Raw genomic sequence first — 18,986 nt, 5'->3', positions numbered from 1 at the left:
CATACCACCTTGGCATCAAATCTGGGGTATGTTTCCACAGTACCTCCAGCGAACAGGGTAGCTGTCAGCCCATTTATGATGCCATGGACATGGTGCAGAGGTAGAACATGGATTAAGTGATCTTCTCGCGTGTACTGCCAGGCACGCACCAGCGACCGCGCCTGGAATGTAATTGTTTCGTGTGTTGTCACGCAGCCTTTAGGGCGGGACGTGGTTCCAGATGTGTATATGATCAATGCTCGTGTCGACAATAATGGACATGCTGTAAAACGTGGTAGATAGGGTCGACGGGTCGACTTGGAGATCGGTTCGAGATTTATGAATGGAACTCCCGGACGCGCGCCGCGTAGCCCGTTTTCAAACTTTTCAAAATCGCGGTGAAGGATCACCAAGGATGGATCCGAGTCCGACAATGTGTATTCTAGTTCCTTGATAGGATGGGTTGTGCCTGACAATCTTTAGAACGAGACAAGAAGATTCAAGGTTGGGAAAAACGTACACATTGGCACACAGATGGCCCCTGCTGCCCATATTGACCATTGGGCAACCACATAATCATATCCAGCAGGGACGAGAAAGGCGACTCGCGGCTCTTCTGTCAACCCCTTATCGGTGGGGAGATGCTTTTGGATAACGGCCTTGAGCGAGGCTGCATCATTTAATAGCTGGGAATAGGTGAAGCTCTCCTTCTTGGTAGTGTCGATGATTGCTGCCTTCCATGGTTGAGCCAATGCATGGCTACGGGCTTCAAGGAATAGGGGCAGTGAAGGGAGAGACGTATCCTTGGAAATGGTCGAGTAGCGGATAGATTCAGGACGCAGAATGGTCTCCGTATCTGCTGGAGCAACTACTTCGACGGCCATATTTGCTTACGAATAACGATGAGATTATCGCTACAGAGAAATCTAGTGGTCTTCATGCCTTGCCATTTTATGGCATTGCCCTGTGTATTGAGGTATTCTTTGCAGCGCAGTTCGATTCGCCCAGTCACAGACTCGTTGAGATCACCGAGTCCAGATACGGCCGTTCTCGTTCTGCATTGATATCCCTGTCGTTCGTGAAAACTCGCCGAACACCTGGTCCTCAACTTCTATGCCCTACCAATGTCATAACAATCCCCGATGAATATTGAGGCTGTCTAGAGGTGTTGATCACTGTCGGTATCAATCATAGCAGAGACGCCCTTGCGACCCGCTTTCGGCCATTGTTTTGACCAAGAATTGCCGAATAGCCAATGATTGCTTTTAGATGCGCTTCGACAACAGACAGATGCTTGACTGTATCTCGCCTTGCCAATCCCTGGCAAAGCTTTTTGCCGCGCCGAGCAGAAATAGCCGAAGCTTACTCCATATCAATCCCAAAGTGACCCAGCTCCATGATCGTGCATCATCTGTGCCGTCCATCCGTAAACGATAGGCTCACTCTGATGCAGCTGGCCATCAGCCATGCTTTCTCTGGGACTTGCAAGACCACGCCACTTCGTTGAACTCACTACGGCGGTATCTTTAACCCTTCAGGTGGGATCCTACGCCGCTATCTTGACAAGCGGCGTCAATTCTAGCACCCGAGATCCTGCAGACTCTGTTGGCATGCTAAAGTCCTTTGGTGTGCCTCGCAACGAGCAACACGGGACGTCTCTAGCTGATCACTAATTGATAGACCATAGCCAATAAGAACGTTGCCCTTCTTCGAACTGTCTACTTGAGGCTAGTATGCCCAGTGTCAGTCTTCTGGCCCGAGAATCTATCGGCCATTGACGCTTGGATTACTCGTCTGTAGTTGACTCGTCTGTCGCTGTCGGTGCAGTCCACATGAAATGGAGTCGTGGCGGTCGTTGATCAGTACCCACCGAGGGGCCTCCGCGAAATTCAATACCCCGACCTGAACCCCAGATGCAAAGGTGATGGAGGATAAATACTTGAAGGATGGCCTTCTTTTGCAATATCATTCTCATCCTAAACATCCATATACTCTTTGCTTGATCTTTGCTTCCTCTGACTCCAGAATTTAGAGGCTCATCTTGCGTTCCCTGTCTCATCATGAAGTCAGACTCACCCCCTGCGGTCACTATGGAGGCCCGCGACATGGTCAAGGGGACGACAGAAAGCATTGAGGACCTCAAGCAAGCAGCAGAAGAAACCCTTGGGGACTATGCTGGGGCTGTCGCAAAGACAGACCCGGTAGAGATCCGGCTAGTCAGGAAACTAGACTGGAGAATCATGGTACTTGCTCTATTCTATTGCCAAAGTAGTAGCAGCTCCTCTAACATATCGCCTTGACAAAAAGCCCACTCTATGTACTATGTATTTCCTCAACTACGTCGACAGAAATGCAATTGCTCAAGCTCGTCTGAACAACCTGGAGGAGGACTTGAACATGACTGGAACCGAGTTCAACACAACAGTGAGCGTTATCATGGTTGATGAGACTTGTTTGCCTGACAACCGATCCAGGTCAGCATTTTGTTCGTCGGTTACGTTTTGATGCAAATTCCGAGCAACATGATGATTACGAGGATCCGCCCTGGGATTTACATGAGTTCTTGGATGCTGGTTTGGGCGGTCGTTTCTGGTAAGTCCCAATCAGAGTCTTCTGAAGGTCCATGCCTAACAACGATAAGGATGCACTGCTCTTGTACAAAACTTCGGTGGCCTCGTTGCTTGTAGGTTTTTCCTGGGTATCACCGAAGCGCCCTTCTATCCAGGAGCGACATACGTGCTCTCGATCTTCTACACCCGCAAAGGTAACCAAACTCCCCGTCTCAATTATGATCGAGAGCAATAGCTGACGATTTCCTCTACAGAGGTGGCTTCCCGCATCGCACTCCTTTACTGCGCTCAAATTCTCGCCACAGGATTCTCTGGACTCATTGCTGCGGGAGTATTTGCCGGTCTTGATCAAGTCCACAACATTGCAGGATGGAGATGGTTATTCATCGTCGAAGGTGCTGCCACCGCCCTGGTCGCATTGTTTGGGTTCTGGCTGCTCCCAGACACTCCGTTGACCACTCGGTGGCTCAAGCCTGAAGAGCGCGAACTTGCGCATGCCCGTATGGAGCGTGACAGAGTCGGAGATGCCGGTCAGGCTTCGGCCGTTGAAGGTCTCAAGCAAGCCGTGAAAGACCCCAGAACTTGGGTTTTCTGTCTTATGCAGAACTTCCATCTGTCTGCTTGTTCGTTCAACTCCTTTTTCCCAACGTAAGTCCAGTGGTCTCTCCACCTTCAAGAAATCCACACTAATCCGGTCCGAACAGCGTCGTCAAGACACTCGGTTTCAATACTACCATTACTTTGGTCATGACTTGCCCTCCGTTCTTGTTTGCTGGAGCAGCTGGAATCTTTTTTGGTTGGTCATCTGGCCGCTACCACGAACGTACCTGGCACATTACCACAGGATTGAGCATTGCGGTTGTGGGATTTGTCATCGCTGCGTCGACTCTCAACACGGCTGGTCGCTATGTCGCTTGCTTCATCTTCCCTGTCGGAGCGTACTCGGTCAACAGCGTCATAATAGGATGGGCATCATCTACACTTGCTCAGACCAAAGAAAAGAAAGCGGTGGTGCTGGCCATGACCAACGTTGGTGGTCAGATTGGTTACATCTACGGAGCCTACCTCTGGCCCAAGGAAGACGGCCCAAGATATGGTATTGGATTTGGCGCCAGTGCTGGATTTGCGCTCTGCAGCATTGCCTGTGCCTGGTGGATGCGCTTCTTGTTGAAGAGAGAGAATGCAAGAATCAAGCAGAGTGCGGCCGAGAACGTCAACCTTTATGGGTACTAAGATATGTCACTGCCATACATGGGCAGGGAAGATAGAAGAGGATACACTCTCTCGCCTATTTGAGTTGGGTTGAATCAATTGAAGGTGGTATGTAAATTGTCAGGTTGTTCGGATAGAGCGTAAAGTGGAAGATCAAATTGATATCACGTGATAAACACAGACTTCAGGGATCCTTAGAGACACTAGACCTCATTTGGATGAAATCACGTGCAGTGACGCAGCCACGCATCGAGACACATCAACGCATCCGCATCCGTTGCATTTTGGCAACGAGCACCAGATCGTGTGTTATCTGCTTCCATTTTCCTCTCATTAATCCCTTTGACATCCCGTGCAAGCGCACACATCGCCCTCTCTTGAGAAATACCCCGATCCAAAATGCAGTGAAAGCTTCAAGTCAAGCGCTCCATGGCGCTGGATCTCGACGAAGGCTATGTCGCGCCGGGCCTCGCCCAAGGTCGAGGCGAGGCATCTCTACCCATCTTCAATGTTGAACGAGTGCAGCTTCAGTTCAACATCGCTTCTGACTTTGTGGCTGGCCAAGTCGCCAATAATGTTCTGATCTTGGCCCTTGCCACTGGACGTATCCTACGCATCGACTTGGAGAGTCCTTCAGATATTGATGGTACATTGTTCAATGACCCGCCGCAACTTCCGGTCTCCTTGCTAACTCACTCGAACAGATGTTGACCTGCCCAAAAAGACCAGCGAGATCGGCCTTATCCGTCGCATGTTCCTTGACCCCTCTGCTTCCCACCTCATTGTCAGCACCACCTTGGGCGAAAACTTCTACCTTCACAGCCAGTCCAAGCAACCCAAAGCTCTCTCCAGATTAAAAGGCGTTTCGATCGAGTCAATAGCATGGAACCCATCCCAGCCCACAGCATCGACGCGGGAAATCCTAATAGGTGGGGCCGATGGAAATATCTACGAAATATACATTGAGCCAGCCTCTGAGTTCTATCGCCGAGAAGAGAGATATGCTACCCAAGTATGGAAGATCCCAGATGGCGCAGTCACAGGACTTTGGGCGGAAACTATTGATGCAAGACCTGATGTCCGGAGGGTGATTGTGGCATCTCACTCGAGACTATGTCATTTCATCGGCAAAACAGGAGGCAAAGGCAAGGAAGGTTCAGCTTCTATATATGCCGATTTGTTTTCCAAGGAAGCACCTGTTACTCATGACACGGCGGGAGCAGTTGCATCTGCACCGTCATCATTCTCTGTCTCACCTGAACCCAATGACCCGGCATCAGCACCAGAGAGAAGCTTCGGATGGTTATATTCACAAGGGGTTCTGTCCGGCAAATTGTCAACGTCACCAGTCGGCCCAAGCCTTGGGACCAAGATCTTTAGTGACACTAAACTTCATCCACGATCTGTCTTCCCAGAGACTGTTTCTGCCCGAGGTGGACGGAAACTGATTCAGGATCCAATTGCTGCGGCCATTTTGTCTCAATGGCATGTGCTTGCACTCGCCGAGGGGCGAATAGTTGCGGTCAACCGTCTTGATGGTTCTCTGGTATATGACCAAGCCGTTTTGGAACAGGGACAGACTGCTTTGGGACTGGTGGCAGACCAGAAGAAAAATACATTCTGGCTTTTCACCAGTCAGGAGATCTTTGAGATTGTTGCCAACAATGAAGAGCGAGACATCTGGAAGATTATGCTACAAAACCAAGACTACGATGCCGCCTTGAAGTACGCCCGTGATGCGGCGCAAAAGGATTCGGTAGCGACAGCATCTGGAGATTACCTGTCCAGCAAGGGGCAATATCTGGAGGCAGCCAGCGTTTGGGGAAAGAGCAGCAAAGCCTTTGAGGAAGTCTGTTTGTCTCTGATTGATCATGGTCAGGACGACGCCCTGAGGTCATATCTGTTGGCTAAATTGGGGTCTTACAAAAAGTCGTCATATATGCAGCGGGTCATGATAGCAACGTGGCTGACGCAGATATTTATGGCCAAACTCAATTCGCTTGACGACATGGTAGCCACCAAAGCAGAGTTGGTGGAGAATACTGACGCAGGCGGGGCGAAACAAGAGCTGGAGGCCACTCGAAGAGAGTTTGAAGAATTTGTGTCCAAGCATAAATCCGACCTCGACGCCAAAACAGTGTACGAGGTGATCTCGAGCCATGACCGAGAAGAGGAGCTTCTTTACTTTGCCAACACCATTACCGATTATGATTACGTGCTCTCGTATTGGGTGCAGCGCGAGAGATGGACGGAAGCTCTATCGGTGCTTAACAAGCAGAGCAACTCGGAGACGTTTTATCGGTACAGCAACGTCCTCATGACCCACGTGGCCACAGGCTTTGTGGAGATATTGATGAGACGGAACAATCTTGACGCACAAAGGCTCATCCCAGCGTTGTTGAGCTACAACGAAAACGCCAATGTGCCGCTATCTCAAAATCAGGCGGTGCGTTATCTCACTTACGTGGTGACGAATGACTTTGAGGTACCTGCGTCGGTGCATAACACTCTGATCTCCATTATGGCGTCCCACCCGTCGCCATTAGAAACCATGTTACTCGGGTATCTTGAGACCCAGCCAATTCCACCATTGTATGACGCCGACTTTGCGCTTCGATTGTGTATTCAACACGACCGAGTCCAATCTTGTGTGCACATATATGGCAGCATGGGGCAGTATCAACAAGCGGTAGAACTTGCGTTGGAACACGACGACATTGATCTGGCGGCGATTGTGGCAGATCGACTCGAAGATAATGACCAGGTCAGGAAACGGTTGTGGTTGCTGATCGCGGAGAAGAAAATCAAAGAAGCATCGTCGATCAAGGATGCGATTGGTTTCTTGAAACGTTGCGAGCTCCTCAAAATCGAAGACCTTATTCCATTGTTTCCGGACTTTGTGGTGATTGACGATTTCAAAGAGGAAATTTGCGAGGCGCTGGAGGAATACTCGAGACACATTGAGGGACTGAAGCAAGAAATGGACATTTCACAGCACACAGCGGAGCAGATCAAGGCGGAGATTGCAGCGTTAGACAATCGATATGCGATTGTCGAGTCGGGAGAAAGGTGCTGGATCTGCACGCTCCCGGTGCTGAGTCGACAATTTTTCGTGTTCCCGTGTCAACATGCATTTCACAGCGACTGCCTGGGTAAGCGAGTACTAGAAAACTCGGGGAGCTCGAAACGGAAACGGATCAAGGATCTTCAGGGGGAAGTCAACCAGGGGCTGAGTATGGGACCGCAACGACAGAAGCTTGTTGCGGAACTAGACGGGCTTGTTGCTGAACAATGTGTGCTCTGTGGGGACCTGGGGATCAAGCAAATCGACCAACCATTTATCCAGGCGGGAGACGATGCGGAAGCATGGGCTATATGAGGGAATAGGTAGGTAGATTGGCGACAATGATGCCCATGAATTCATTCGTCGTACCGCTTGTCTCATACACTTAGGTGATAGGACCAAGTTTGATTACCGCTTCGATCTAGATCTTGGCTACAAGGGCCACCTACCTGTCGGACTTGTCAAGATTAAACCTGGCAACAAATGTAACGCGCACGCGACTGACAGGAGGAGTACGAAGGATGCATGCAGGAATGCATCCACCATTTCAGCCTGATGCAACGTCCACTCATACCCAGCGCTAGTATGTGTGTGGGAGGTGGCAGGTAGCGGATGGTGTTCAATTGGCCGACCAGGTCATACACAAACGATATCACATGTGGTACAAGTGTAACAAATGTTAGTCAGCGGATAAGGCTGGAGAGTCACGTTTGCATGTCGGGGAACGACGCAGCCCCACTTGGATTTGACGATTGGGAAAGTGCAAGGGCCGGTAACTAGCTTCGTACCTTACCCATAATGAGACAATCCCATAATACATACCAACTGCCATTCTAGGTACGAGGCCCCCCTCCCCAGCGCGCCAGCGCCAGTACACAGAGATACGAGTCACTCTGCAGTAGCAACGGAGGGCAGAAACCATTTCGAGACAAGACACAAGTCAATGACGAGAAACAATGCCATGTGAAGACCTAGGAAACACGCCGTAAGTGTCTGGTCCTGTATGTGGAGAGTGCAGGGTCTGGTGTGTGGGTGTGCGTGGTTCAGGCGCCCAACTGGATGTTGTCATGATCATTGCAGAGTCCACAAGATTTCCAATCATCTGGCACGCCATTTTAACAAGTACCAGGCGTATCCAATAGCGTGTAGTGAGACATGATAGTATCGGGTTTTCTGTTGGGTGGAAATAAGGTCTGGACTTTCGGTGTTTGATGGATTCCAGGAAGGAACAACAGGGACACTTACATAAGGTTGGACTTGGCTGTCGTCATCGTCGAGGCTTTTTCCCACCTTCCGCCAGGGACGTTCTTGCTGCTCATTGGCCCAATGCGTTTGTCAGGGTTTCTCTTGGTCGCTCCTTCCCCCCCACCCGCTTGAATTACGGCGTACCTCCGTCCACTCTGACTCCCATTTCCCCCCATAACTTTTTCTCTCGGGCATATCGTGTTTTCTCCCTCCAACTCTATCTGGTACTTTTCGTCCATCCTCCGGCCGGTCGAAGCGCCAGAGGCTTACCTGATAGCCAAGTTTTAGACTTTTGCGTCTTTGCCCTATTGGCAATCATACATGCTTATTCAGAATCTCAATTGTATCGACTGACATGGGTTTTCTTTTCCAGCCCATTTCGACCAGTTGCAGATCGTTCTACCACCAGGTTGCGACCCTTCGCACCTATCCCCCCGTATGTCCGTCCATGAGTCAGCGGCACACCATGAAGTTCATCCGATACATGTAGGTAGACAAGGGAAGCTCAAAGTATATATCATACAGCTTCTCGCACGGTAAGGCTTCCTTCTCAACTCACAACATCAGTCAATCTGTCAGGGTCTGTGTGCCTCGCCTCGTCTTTGAGAAATCAATAACCACAAGTTGTTTCTCTCTGTCTCACTTCGCCCTGCCCACGACATTCCTCCAACCTTCGTTGAATCGTCCTAACATTCCAACATGTCTGCACTTTTTCGTGACTCCACCGTGGGTCAGGCAATTCGTTGGGCTACAGGCAACAAATATCTCCAGTACCCAGAGGAAGTCACCGGCTTTCAATGTCCAGATTCCTACCAGCACACCAAAAGTCTTTACTCAGAAGCCTCCACTCCGGCAACTGCCTCCCCTGATGCCTCCCCCGAGGCACTCGAAAAGGTCATCGAAGCCCCAGAACATGACCGGCCTGTCTTGACGCAGGCAGCCACTGCAGTGGATCGAGAATCTATTGCCATGACCGACCGTACTCTCTCCAAGATCATGACCAGACCAGAAATGAGCATGGTCAATACTCGGGCCGATCTGGAACAAGCCTACACCAATGCCACAAAGCAAGAGAGTTTGCAGCACCAACCTAGTCGCCCCATTGCCCCCGCAGTCACCTCCGACGGCACCATTCTCGTCGACTGGTATACCACTGATGACCCAGAGAACCCCCAGAACTGGTCCACAGGCAAGAAAGTGTTGGTAGTGGTGCAAATCTACCTCTATACCCTCGCCGTATACATGGGTTCCGCAATCTACACTCCATCCATCCCATACGTCGTTGAACAGATGGGCGTCTCTGAAAATGTCGCTGCCCTGGGTCTCTCAATGTACGTACTTGGTTATGGCATTGGCCCATTGATCTTTTCTCCTCTCAGCGAGATTCCCGTCATTGGTCGCAATCCACCCTACATCTTGACATTGGGCATTTTCGTCATCATCTCAATCCCTACTGCCGTGGTCAACAACTTCCCTGCCTTGATCGTCCTACGCTTTCTCCAAGGCTTCTTTGGCAGTCCTTGTCTCGCGACAGGTGGTGCCTCAATTGGTGACATTTTCTCTCTCCTGAAGCTGCCTTATTTCCTCACCGGATGGGCTGCTTTTGCCACAGCTGGTAAGTCCCTAAATGCCATCTCTCCCCACAATCACAACTGACATGAACAGGCCCCGCCCTTGGTCCCATCATCTCAGGCTTCTCCGTTCCTGCCGAGAACTGGCACTGGTCTCTCTGGGAGATCGTCTGGCTCTCCGCCCCTGTCTACATTTCCCTGCTCTTCCTCCTCCCCGAGACTTCGTCAGCTACCATCCTGCTCCGCCGCGCTGCTCGACTCCGAAAGCAAACCGGCAATAAGAACCTCAAGTCCCAAGGTGAAATCGATCAGGAGAAAATGAACGTCAATGAAGTCATTGTCAGCAATTTGTGGCGTCCGGTTCAAATCAACGCATTCGACCCGGCTGTTCTCTTTACCAGCGTCTACACCGCCCTCATGTACAGCATTTTCTACTCATTCTTCGAGGTCTTCCCTCTGGTCTACGGCACTGGCAACGGCCCACATTCGGCCACCCAAGGTTACGGCATGAATCTGGGAGAAATTGGGCTCATCTTCCTCTCCATCTCAGTCGGTGTTACCATCGCCATCGTTATCTACATTACCTACTTGAAGAAGGTGTTTGAGCCGGAAATCATGACCAAGGGCCTTGGAGAACCCGAGAGAAGACTCATTCCTGCTCTGCCTGCCACATTTCTCCTACCAATTGGTTTGTTCATGTTTGCATGGACCGGCAATAGTTCTCCAAAGATTCACTGGATCGTTCCGACAATCGGTGTTGTCATCTTCACCGTCGGCATCTTTATCTTGTTCCAGTGCATCTTCATCTACATTCCTCTGACTTACCCACAATACGCTGCATCACTGTTTGCGGGTAACGACTTTGCACGCTCATCCATTGCCGCAGGAGCAATCCATTTCTCGCGACCATTATTCCACAATCTGGGGGTTGGTGAAGGTGTCTCTCTTCTGGCAGGCCTGACCGTGGGTGGAATCATCGGGATTTACCTTCTGTGGGCCTATGGTGCCAATTTGAGGGCTCGCAGTCGATTCGCTGCTAAATAAGACTTTGAAGAAGCATACATGACAGAGGAAAAGCAGACGTCGTAACGTTTTCTTGTCTGACATGAAGTCTTTCTGACAATCTGTCTTATCTACTATTGGTGGCTATTTCATGATATTACCACTGTGTCCATATTGCAAGCGTTGGGCGTTGGCAGGGTTCGTTATTACGACAGGGTATTTGTGTCATTAATTAATCATCATGAATGACAATTATCACAGTCGATTATGATAGAGATAGAACTCAAAGAAATCAAAACTCGGTAACAAGAAAAGGACTTCGATGTCGAAGCATTGCATTATTGTAGAGATCATGCCTTCTACTTAGATGAATGACTGATTAGTCACAAACATCTACAGACTCAAGGAAATACAATGGAACCTGAAATTTGAGACATGGTCGAGATTTGAGATTCGACAACGACGTCTATGGTATGGTACCTCAGGGACCTTGTGTAATGATCGAGGCCGGTGTGGGCATCCAATCCAGTTCGGACTCACATCAATCCGTCAATCTATCAAACAAGTGCCACGTCGAATCTACCCAACTACCGTGTGAAGAAGTGGGCCGAAGAAAGGTCCCGTCCACAATGCACCCTCCTTTGTCCAGAGAGGTCTTGCCCGTCTGTCTTGAGCGACTCGAAACAAGGAATGACCAAATGAAAAACAAGTGACGCCAACCTCTGCTGCTTGGATAACAGACAGACAGAATACCCATGTAGGTGATCGTGATAACCCCCACAAACAAAGCCGTGGTGGCTGATAATAGCTAGACTGAGGTAGCCTGGCTTGAAGAGAAAAGACGAGAGGAGATGAGCAGGCAAGGCGCGGAATCGGGTAATAATGATGATTTCATTCCCTTTTTCCCACTCCCATTCTTCTGCTCATTTTGCTTGCTCCAACTCAGTCTGCTTCTTCAGCTGTTGCTGTTGTTGCTGCTGCTGCTCATGTGCCTTGAATCTCTCCATAGCCATAGTTTTGGCAAATAAGTTGGATGGTTTAGCGTTCCTGTTTTGGATTCCTTGGTTAATTCACCCATCATACCTAAGGTAGTCAATGGATAATTTTGTAGTTAGGTACATACTGGTATCTTTTTCCTTTAATCTCACTGAGTTTCTTCGTCGTTGGACTTCGAATCGCATCTGATGGACTGATGTATGTCGAAGAAGTGGAAGATGATAGTGATAATGATTGTTCCTTGCCCATGTTCAATTCGAAGCGTGGTGCAGGTGCAGATGTAGCTACACTGGGGGCTTGCTTCGTCAATAGAGAGGCGGATTTGCCGTTGATGTCAATGCTGGCTTTGGTGGGTGAGCCGGTGTTGGGACTTCGTTCGGCGAGGACGTTTGTGTTTGATTTGGTGGGGGACATGGTGATGGATGGATTGGAGGGTAATGGTGGTGGTGGTGGTGGTGGTGGGATCGTGTCGTAGATTCGAGGATCAGGTGGTTTGTCGGATTTGTTTAAGACAGACGATGAAGGATATTGAGAGCTTGCCTTACAGCGTGTGGTGTGTACGTCGTTGGAAAGAGAAACAGAGAATATTTTTTTCTGTTGATGAGGGAATAGGTTGGGTGGTAGTGGTGGTCGATGCGCTCAGGCCCGCAGGGTGGTCAATGCCAATACTTTTTAATAGTAAAGTAGTAGGAGCGTGTCAGTGTGTTGGGTGGTGGTTGCCAGGGACTCAAGAAGGCGAAAGGGCGTGCAAAATTCTGACCCGCTGAGTTTCTTCACCCTTCAAGTTTTGGTCTTATTTTATTACTCGGGTTTGATTCTGTTGATTGTGTGAGAATGTGGAGCGATGAACGATTTTCTACATATTACGCATGCGACATGTGTACAAATATTGCAAACTCCAGTTCAAGATCCACTACGCCACGTTCCAGATTTGAACTGCAGTTCCGGGACTTGTTGGTTGAGGCTTGATGACCTTTTGGTTTGGTTTGGTTTGGTTTGGTTGAGTAGTGGCATGACGTCAATATGTAAACTTTGGATGTTGGCGCGACAACCGACGGATAATCATTCTTCCAGGTCACTCGTTCGAGATAATGAGTGACTACTCCGTACACACGGCGTTCGCCACGTAGACATTTATCTGGGAATTCAGGTATTCACTATAAAAGTCATGAATGTGTTTATAATGTGCCGTTCATAATATCAGATTTTCTTCTCGAAGAACATCTACCAATTTTGGAATACTCCCGAGATTTTCTCGATGCGAGAATGTCACTTACTGACAGACAACAAAATTGATGGCTGCATTCCAACCCTATGCTCTTTCCAAGTATTTACAGTACTGTAGGGTCCCAGTTGAGGTTTCTCCTTTTCGAATAACCGAATTCAATATTTGAACCTTCACAATGATGACAACCATGCCAAGGTTGACCACATCCCAATGTTGACCACTGTAAAATGCAAAATGTTCCCCCAACTTTTCGTGGTACTTTCCAACAAATAACCACCAGAAAATGCACTTTTCCATATCCATATCTTTTCATGACCAGAGGAAGTGGACCCATGGACAAAATAATAATTGAGTTGATGTATTCCCAAATTCGCCAAGCTCTTTTTGTTCAAACACGACGGTTCCCTTGAGATGAAAACTTTGTCAAATGTGCAAGAAGCCAAACGAGAATTGTAATGGTTGCATAAGTTCCCATTATGCGATGTAAGTGCGGATCGTCACCAATTCATCCACCCGAACTCGAGTCCACTACTCTTCTTCATCGTCATCATCTGCTGTTTGGTACAAGAAAAATTGAACAAAGATGGCCATGTCCAGGAGCAAAGTACCCAAACTACCGGCAATCCAGCTAGCATTGACGGCAATATATCTGGAATAGATGGCGCGAGACTCTCCAGGTTCACAATGACCAGGTTTGCGACAAAGAGGAGAATATGCAAAGATGGACATGACATAAGTAAGGTTGCCGATGCAGGCGAACAAGAAAAACAGTAGCGAGACCCCCTCAGTGCTTTTGCGTTTGTAATTAAGAAGAAGTTGAGGAAGTCGGGAACCCAGGTAAAGAACGGCGCACAAATAGCCGAAGATCTGGCCCAGCGTGTCAAATTCGAGAGGCTGAGAATCGTCATCCTCAACCTGGTGGCGACGACCATGCGTCTTGTGTGCCCCAATCCACCAGCCAAAAACACCCGCGGCACAGACAAGCAGGATTGCAAAAATATTGAATAAGATGGTCTGGACAGTGCCCGTTGGCTTGGCGTTCCTGATGCTTGGGGAATCGTCAGGCTTAACAGGGTCATGCAAGGGAGTGACAGGGGACAAGTGGGTGCCGTCGACGGATAGATGTCTCTGGAGCTGTGAAGTGGTAGATCGAGAACGATCATGCTCATCGCGCGAGGGAGGTTGGGTCTGGGAGCCGCTGTGTAATAAAGGTCGAGTCTCGCCCGCGTCACCGTTGGTGTGTCGATCATGGCGGTGGTCATCATTGGCGACGTGGTCAGTCAAGGTAAAGCCACGATAGTAGAAGACTTGGCCTAGAAGAACAATATCGGCGAGAGTGTAGTAGATGGCGAGAATAATCATGGTGGGTAGTACCCCCTGCAGAATGGCGCCGAGGATATTAAAGACATCTCCAGCGAGCCAGATAACAATGAAGACTACCGACAGTCCTTCGGTAGAACCGCGGCGGAAGTTCTCAATGATCTGGGGAGAAAACACCACGACCCAGCATGCGATGGAGATGGAGCCGCAGATGCCCGACAGAGCTTCAATGTCGAGCGAGATGCCCTGCTGAGGAGGAAACATAATGTATGTGTGTGTGTGGATGGATGGTGCGTATGTATGTCTGGATGTGGGCGTGTTGCAGGCGTCTTTGAGCTGGAACTGTAAAGTAACCCCGTTCTCCCTTCCAACAGCCCAGGCACCAAAAGGAAAAGGAGCTATGTACCAGAGATAACAAGATGAAAGATGAAACCCTTGAAAGAGGAGTGAGGTTGAGTGACTAATGGAAATAGAAAGTTGCAAAGAGTGACGATGGAAGTCCCGTTCAGCCAAGAGCAAATCTAGATTTTGTGCACGTGATGACATAAAACTTGGCAAAAAGAAGAATGGCGGCAAGAACCTGGGGAAAACGTCAACGAACCAACCAGAAGTGGAAGACTAGGAAAGAGCGAGCGGCAGGTTCTTCCGGTCGTAGTACTGCCAAGAGGCTAGTCCATATTCGGACTTGCATTTAGGATTCCTCTACTGCCTCCTTTCCTGACCCTTGACTTCCTATGGTATCAACACTTGCATCTATTAAATTTCACACATTCGGCATCATGTAATCTTGAGATTATATCTAAACAAAATATCCACCTCTCTAATATCTCTTGTTTACATTGATTGATAACCATCATCAGCTAGTTCCCCAACATCATGTTTCCAAACGCCAGCTTGGTGCGTCCATAGACACCAGACATCATAACCACAGAGCTCGCAATGCCATCACTCCCCTTTACCTGAACCCTATATTTATGCACACCTAGGACCAATGCCATGGCCCGAGACCTGTCGCTGCTTCGTCACCGTGTCGAGTGAGTTCCCGAAGAGTCAGTTGAACCGTCCACCGTCATGCAGTCATCATGGTTCATTATTTCCTCCGTCCAGCACAACCAAACAGCGCCATCAAGCCTGCTCCTCCTCCTCCGCCCCCGCCTCTTCCCCCAACATCTCCCGACCCCTTCAAGATTGTTTCTCCCGTTACGGATGTTCCTTTACCCATGGAGTTGAGCGTAATGGTACTGATGTCCTGGTTCTTCTGCAGCCACTGCAGATCTTGCTGAGTATCGATTCCTAAACCCAGTTGCTCTCCAGATTCTCCATTTTCCATCCATCGTTGCACGTGGGCACTTGTCTTGTCGTCGATGCGATTGGTTTTCATTTTATTCCATGTGGCAAGCAGATTGTCTGCTCTGTGTCAATTCCTTCTTTGCAATTCGGCAGCAATCGAACTTACCATATTCAGCCACCACTTTCCTGAGCTCGCGGAGAATCCTTGTTCTTTGCAAGAGTTTCTCCGACGCACTCCCCAGCGCTGTTGCGCTTTCCAGGTCCAGGAGCTCGCCTTCTAACTGGGAAATCTCATCCTGCAAGCACAACAGGAGTCGAACATGGACCTCATCAAACCGCCGGAAGATCACAGTATTTTCACTCGTCATATATGACGCTAGCCGGGAGTGGTCAAATGATTTAAACCCACTGAAGGAAGGAACTGGTTCTTCGGCCGGCACTCTGGGTGACCTACGAATATCACTTCCCCTAGTTGATGGACGTCGGGCTTGCGCCGGCAGTTGAGGCAGAGGTGCTGTGGGTGCAGGGGTCGGCGTCAACGTGTCATGTACAGCCGATCGAGTAGTCATACGAGAGTCGGTTGATTTTCGTGGCTTGTGTGGAACCGGTGGCCTGGAACCATTATCGGCCTCATCGGAGCTCGAGTTACGTCGCAGAGATACGTTGGATGGGTGTGAGTGGAGAGCCCGTTGACGTCTCTCTGATGCACTAGATTTAGCTGCACTCAGCTTCGGTGTGGTCATTGGCTCCGGCGGTAGAGGAAGATCAAGTGGCGTCATCTTTGGAGAGGGAAGGGGTTGCACTATGGAAGCAGAAGATGGTGTGACCGCGCCAGATATTGATGGCATGGTGCTGACAGGAGCAATCCGGGGTGAATCATGAGGTGTCTGTGGCAAACTAGGCACGAAACGTCCAGTTGTGGTGGCCATGGACGTTACTGGCTTCCGATTGTACTTGGAGGTAGGTGGTGCCACACCGGTTTTCCTCGTCGATGTCATGGATGACCTGGACGATTGACTGACAACACCATCGTCTCCATTGTGGTCGGCGGCATTTGAGGATTGGTCTCCAACAACGCTTGAGCCTTCATCCGTGCCAGGTGCGCTCACCACTTCGGGTTGATCCTCGACTCCCACGGTTATTTTTTCTTCTTCTGACGCCGAGGTCGGTCGTCTCTGATGTCCTCGTCTTTGATCCTCTCCGAGAGCTCCTTTAATTGCTGGGATACGCTCGGCAGCGTCCTGCGGGCTCCGGGGCTGTGAGTCTGAAAGGATACTATCGGTAGCGGAAGGACTTGGTCGAGATTTGGGGGACAGGGCTTGATTTGGGAAGAGGGAGAAGGAAGTCGATGGCGAAAATGAGGCCTGCTGGTATGGCGACACTTCCTTTTCGACTGTGGGAGATGGTGGTGTATACGTGTTGCCATTCAGGACGGGAATCCAGTTGGGATCATGGATGTCTGGTGCTGGCCCTGTGTTCAAGTATGATCTTCGGCCTGTGGGCAATTCAACAGGAGCCAGTACGGTGGCCATGACGAGATTCACCTCGTGGTGTTGAAGCCGACGGCGTCGAGAAGTCTGGATGTGACAGAGCGAGCCAAGGTGACGAGAGGATTGGAATGGAAAAAGAATTGCACGAGGTTAGATGCTAGTTAGAGAGAAACCGCGTCAATCCCCCCGGGCTGGTGCATCCGACTGACGAGGTGAAATCACTCGTTAGACTTTGGCGAGACACGCAACAAATTCTGGTGGTGTGGCCGAGTCGATACAGGCTAGCAGTTGGCTGTATGTAGGGGTATGCAAATAGTTTAGTCTAGAATCCGTCTACTTAGAGGGATGGATGCTCGTATGCGTAGAAACTACTCCGTACTGTCGGGTGCACTTGTCGCCCCCAAGGATTGAAGTTGATGATGAATCAGTCCATGCCAAAAGGGCTGATAGCATGATTGATGGACTGGTTACAGATGACGGTGAGGAGTGTCCATGGAGGTCTAAGGTGCATGTGTGACCGAATAGGATTCATGGAAATTTGAGGTCGGTTCGGCAGGACCCATGACGAGGCACTCGGGAAGGTGCAGTAATGGTGCATAACAGGGATGTTGGACGCAGGTACCACAACGCCAACAACTTCAAGGCGTAGTGAGTAATGAGGATCTGTGGAGCAACAGATTTTAGGGAGATGAGCGTTGATCCTTGGGACCATGGGATCATGGGTCCCCCCGCCCTGGCGCCCGAGGGCCCCGCCAGTGCCCGCCCCAAGCGGAAATGGACCACGATTCTACGAGAGATATGGGAGTCTAGGAGAGGCTATGCAAGTCGTCACCACTCGGCTGATAACTCGTTGTTTGGAGCTGTTATCATAATAGAATTGAGTGCAGCGAGAGACAGAAAAATGACAGTACCTCATCTACTAGTCTCTCCACCTGCCAGTCCCATACATCATCGAACAAAAACTGAAGAAAAAGAGGGTTGACAGGTCCTCATCTGGTAGGCTGGCACGGTATAATGCTGAGCAAGCCTAATTATCTAAGGTACCTACTCGTACCTTAACAAGGGCCGACACATGCACATCCCTATGCCTATGCCCTAGCCCCAAGCCTCCGCCCTCGCCCTAACGCGGTGGGGGCCACCCTCGACCCTTGGGAGCCGTTGGGGGCGTTCTCAGTCCGGGAGTTCTGCGGCCCTCCCGGTGTCCACTCGAAAGTTAACTGTACTCGGTCCCCGGAAGTCTGCCTAAAGGTAGGCCGAGGGGCTGCCAACCAACCCCATGTGCCCACCTAGAGCAGTACGCCTGAAACGCACTGCAAATTGCCCTACCGCATTCGCAAAGACTACTGAAAACACAAGCGACATTACTTTGTCTACTAGAATGGTAGTGAAGGTCAAAATGTCGGTTTCTCGAGTAAACTAACTAGAACCGTAATATATGTAATAATAGTTGGAATCCTTCGGTAGCACTGGATAGGGTAGAAACTACTTTGCTTACCTGCTTATTACCTTAGTTTGCTCGACGCGGTGTCGCGAATCTTGTTTGTGTTGATTGCTTGATTGCTTGATTTACGGTAGCTTCTTTTTCTGGAGCAGTACCTGCTTACGAGTAGGCACTCGTGCTCAGAAGGAAAACACCGTGACGCTGATCAGTGCACGGCCATTCCAGGCGACAGTCATGATTTTTAGCCAAAGCAGGTAGAGAATGGACATATCTGTAAATTGTGCCAAATTGACTGGTATGTCATATTTGTTGTAGAGCTCAATGCGTGCTGTCATACTGTCAGCATATCTCTTCCATGACATGAGCTGCCCGACAAGAAAAAGCGTGTCAGGCGCGGTAGCGCGTCAACTCGTCAACGCCAAGTCAAGACAACACCCAGAAATGTAGATCTTTCATGTCGATCTATTTTGATCCCCCAGATTGTCTTTGAGTGCCTGGTCAAAGCTTTTTCGAGTCTTGCCTTGAGAAGAGGGAACAGCATGTCTTGGTAAATTCGATGATTTCCATTCTGTACTCTT

The 18,986-nt window shown here is 49.7% G+C and overlaps 4 protein-coding genes across 4 annotated transcripts; 2 read left to right on the top strand and 2 right to left on the bottom strand.

The window, feature by feature from the left end:
• The first annotated feature begins 4,067 nt into the window (after positions 1–4,067).
• Positions 4,068–7,638, top strand: PV10_05726 (uncharacterized protein). Its single transcript, XM_016370435.1, has 2 exons — positions 4,068–4,407; positions 4,466–7,638. The coding sequence occupies exons 1-2, from the start codon at positions 4,191–4,193 to the stop codon at positions 7,138–7,140; spliced, it is 2,892 nt and encodes a 963-aa protein (XP_016222728.1). The 5' UTR covers positions 4,068–4,190; the 3' UTR covers positions 7,141–7,638.
• Positions 7,639–8,610: 972 nt separating this feature from the next.
• On the top strand, positions 8,611–10,946 carry PV10_05725 (uncharacterized protein). The gene is made up of 2 exons (XM_016370434.1): positions 8,611–9,685; positions 9,736–10,946. The coding sequence occupies exons 1-2, from the start codon at positions 8,770–8,772 to the stop codon at positions 10,683–10,685; spliced, it is 1,866 nt and encodes a 621-aa protein (XP_016222727.1). The 5' UTR covers positions 8,611–8,769; the 3' UTR covers positions 10,686–10,946.
• Positions 10,947–10,972: 26 nt separating this feature from the next.
• Positions 10,973–12,342, bottom strand: PV10_05724 (uncharacterized protein). The gene is made up of 2 exons (XM_016370433.1): positions 11,767–12,342; positions 10,973–11,690 (listed from the first exon to the last, which is right to left on the bottom strand). Exons 1-2 carry the CDS (start codon positions 12,051–12,053, stop codon positions 11,567–11,569), a joined length of 411 nt encoding a protein of 136 aa, XP_016222726.1. The 5' UTR covers positions 12,054–12,342; the 3' UTR covers positions 10,973–11,566.
• A 1,053-nt stretch (positions 12,343–13,395) lies between these two features.
• Positions 13,396–14,451, bottom strand: PV10_05723 (uncharacterized protein; the record flags this gene model as incomplete). The annotated part of the gene is made up of 1 exon (XM_016370432.1): positions 13,396–14,451. One exon carries the CDS (start codon positions 14,449–14,451, stop codon positions 13,396–13,398), a length of 1,056 nt encoding a protein of 351 aa, XP_016222725.1.
• Positions 14,452–18,986: the final 4,535 nt, after the last annotated feature.

This window comes from Exophiala mesophila, assembly GCF_000836275.1.
Source record: "Exophiala mesophila strain CBS 40295 unplaced genomic scaffold supercont1.4, whole genome shotgun sequence".
NCBI classification, from domain to species: domain Eukaryota; kingdom Fungi; phylum Ascomycota; class Eurotiomycetes; order Chaetothyriales; family Herpotrichiellaceae; genus Exophiala; species Exophiala mesophila.
This window is presented reverse-complemented; position numbering and strand designations above follow the sequence as displayed.

Excerpts from the sequence above, each read along its gene's own strand:
- PV10_05726 (XM_016370435.1), top strand. The coding sequence starts at position 4,191 with ATGGCGCTGGATCTCGACGAAGGCTATGTCGCGCCGGGCCTCGCCCAA. Across the intron at positions 4,408-4,465 it reads GAGTCCTTCAGATATTGATG|ATGTTGACCTGCCCAAAAAG; the intron begins GTACATTGTTCA and ends TCACTCGAACAG.
- PV10_05725 (XM_016370434.1), top strand. The coding sequence starts at position 8,770 with ATGTCTGCACTTTTTCGTGACTCCACCGTGGGTCAGGCAATTCGTTGG. Across the intron at positions 9,686-9,735 it reads GGCTGCTTTTGCCACAGCTG|GCCCCGCCCTTGGTCCCATC; the intron begins GTAAGTCCCTAA and ends TGACATGAACAG.
- PV10_05724 (XM_016370433.1), bottom strand. The coding sequence starts at position 12,053 with ATGTCCCCCACCAAATCAAACACAAACGTCCTCGCCGAACGAAGTCCC. Across the intron at positions 11,691-11,766 it reads ATTAAAGGAAAAAGATACCA|GAACGCTAAACCATCCAACT; the intron begins GTATGTACCTAA and ends AATCCAAAACAG.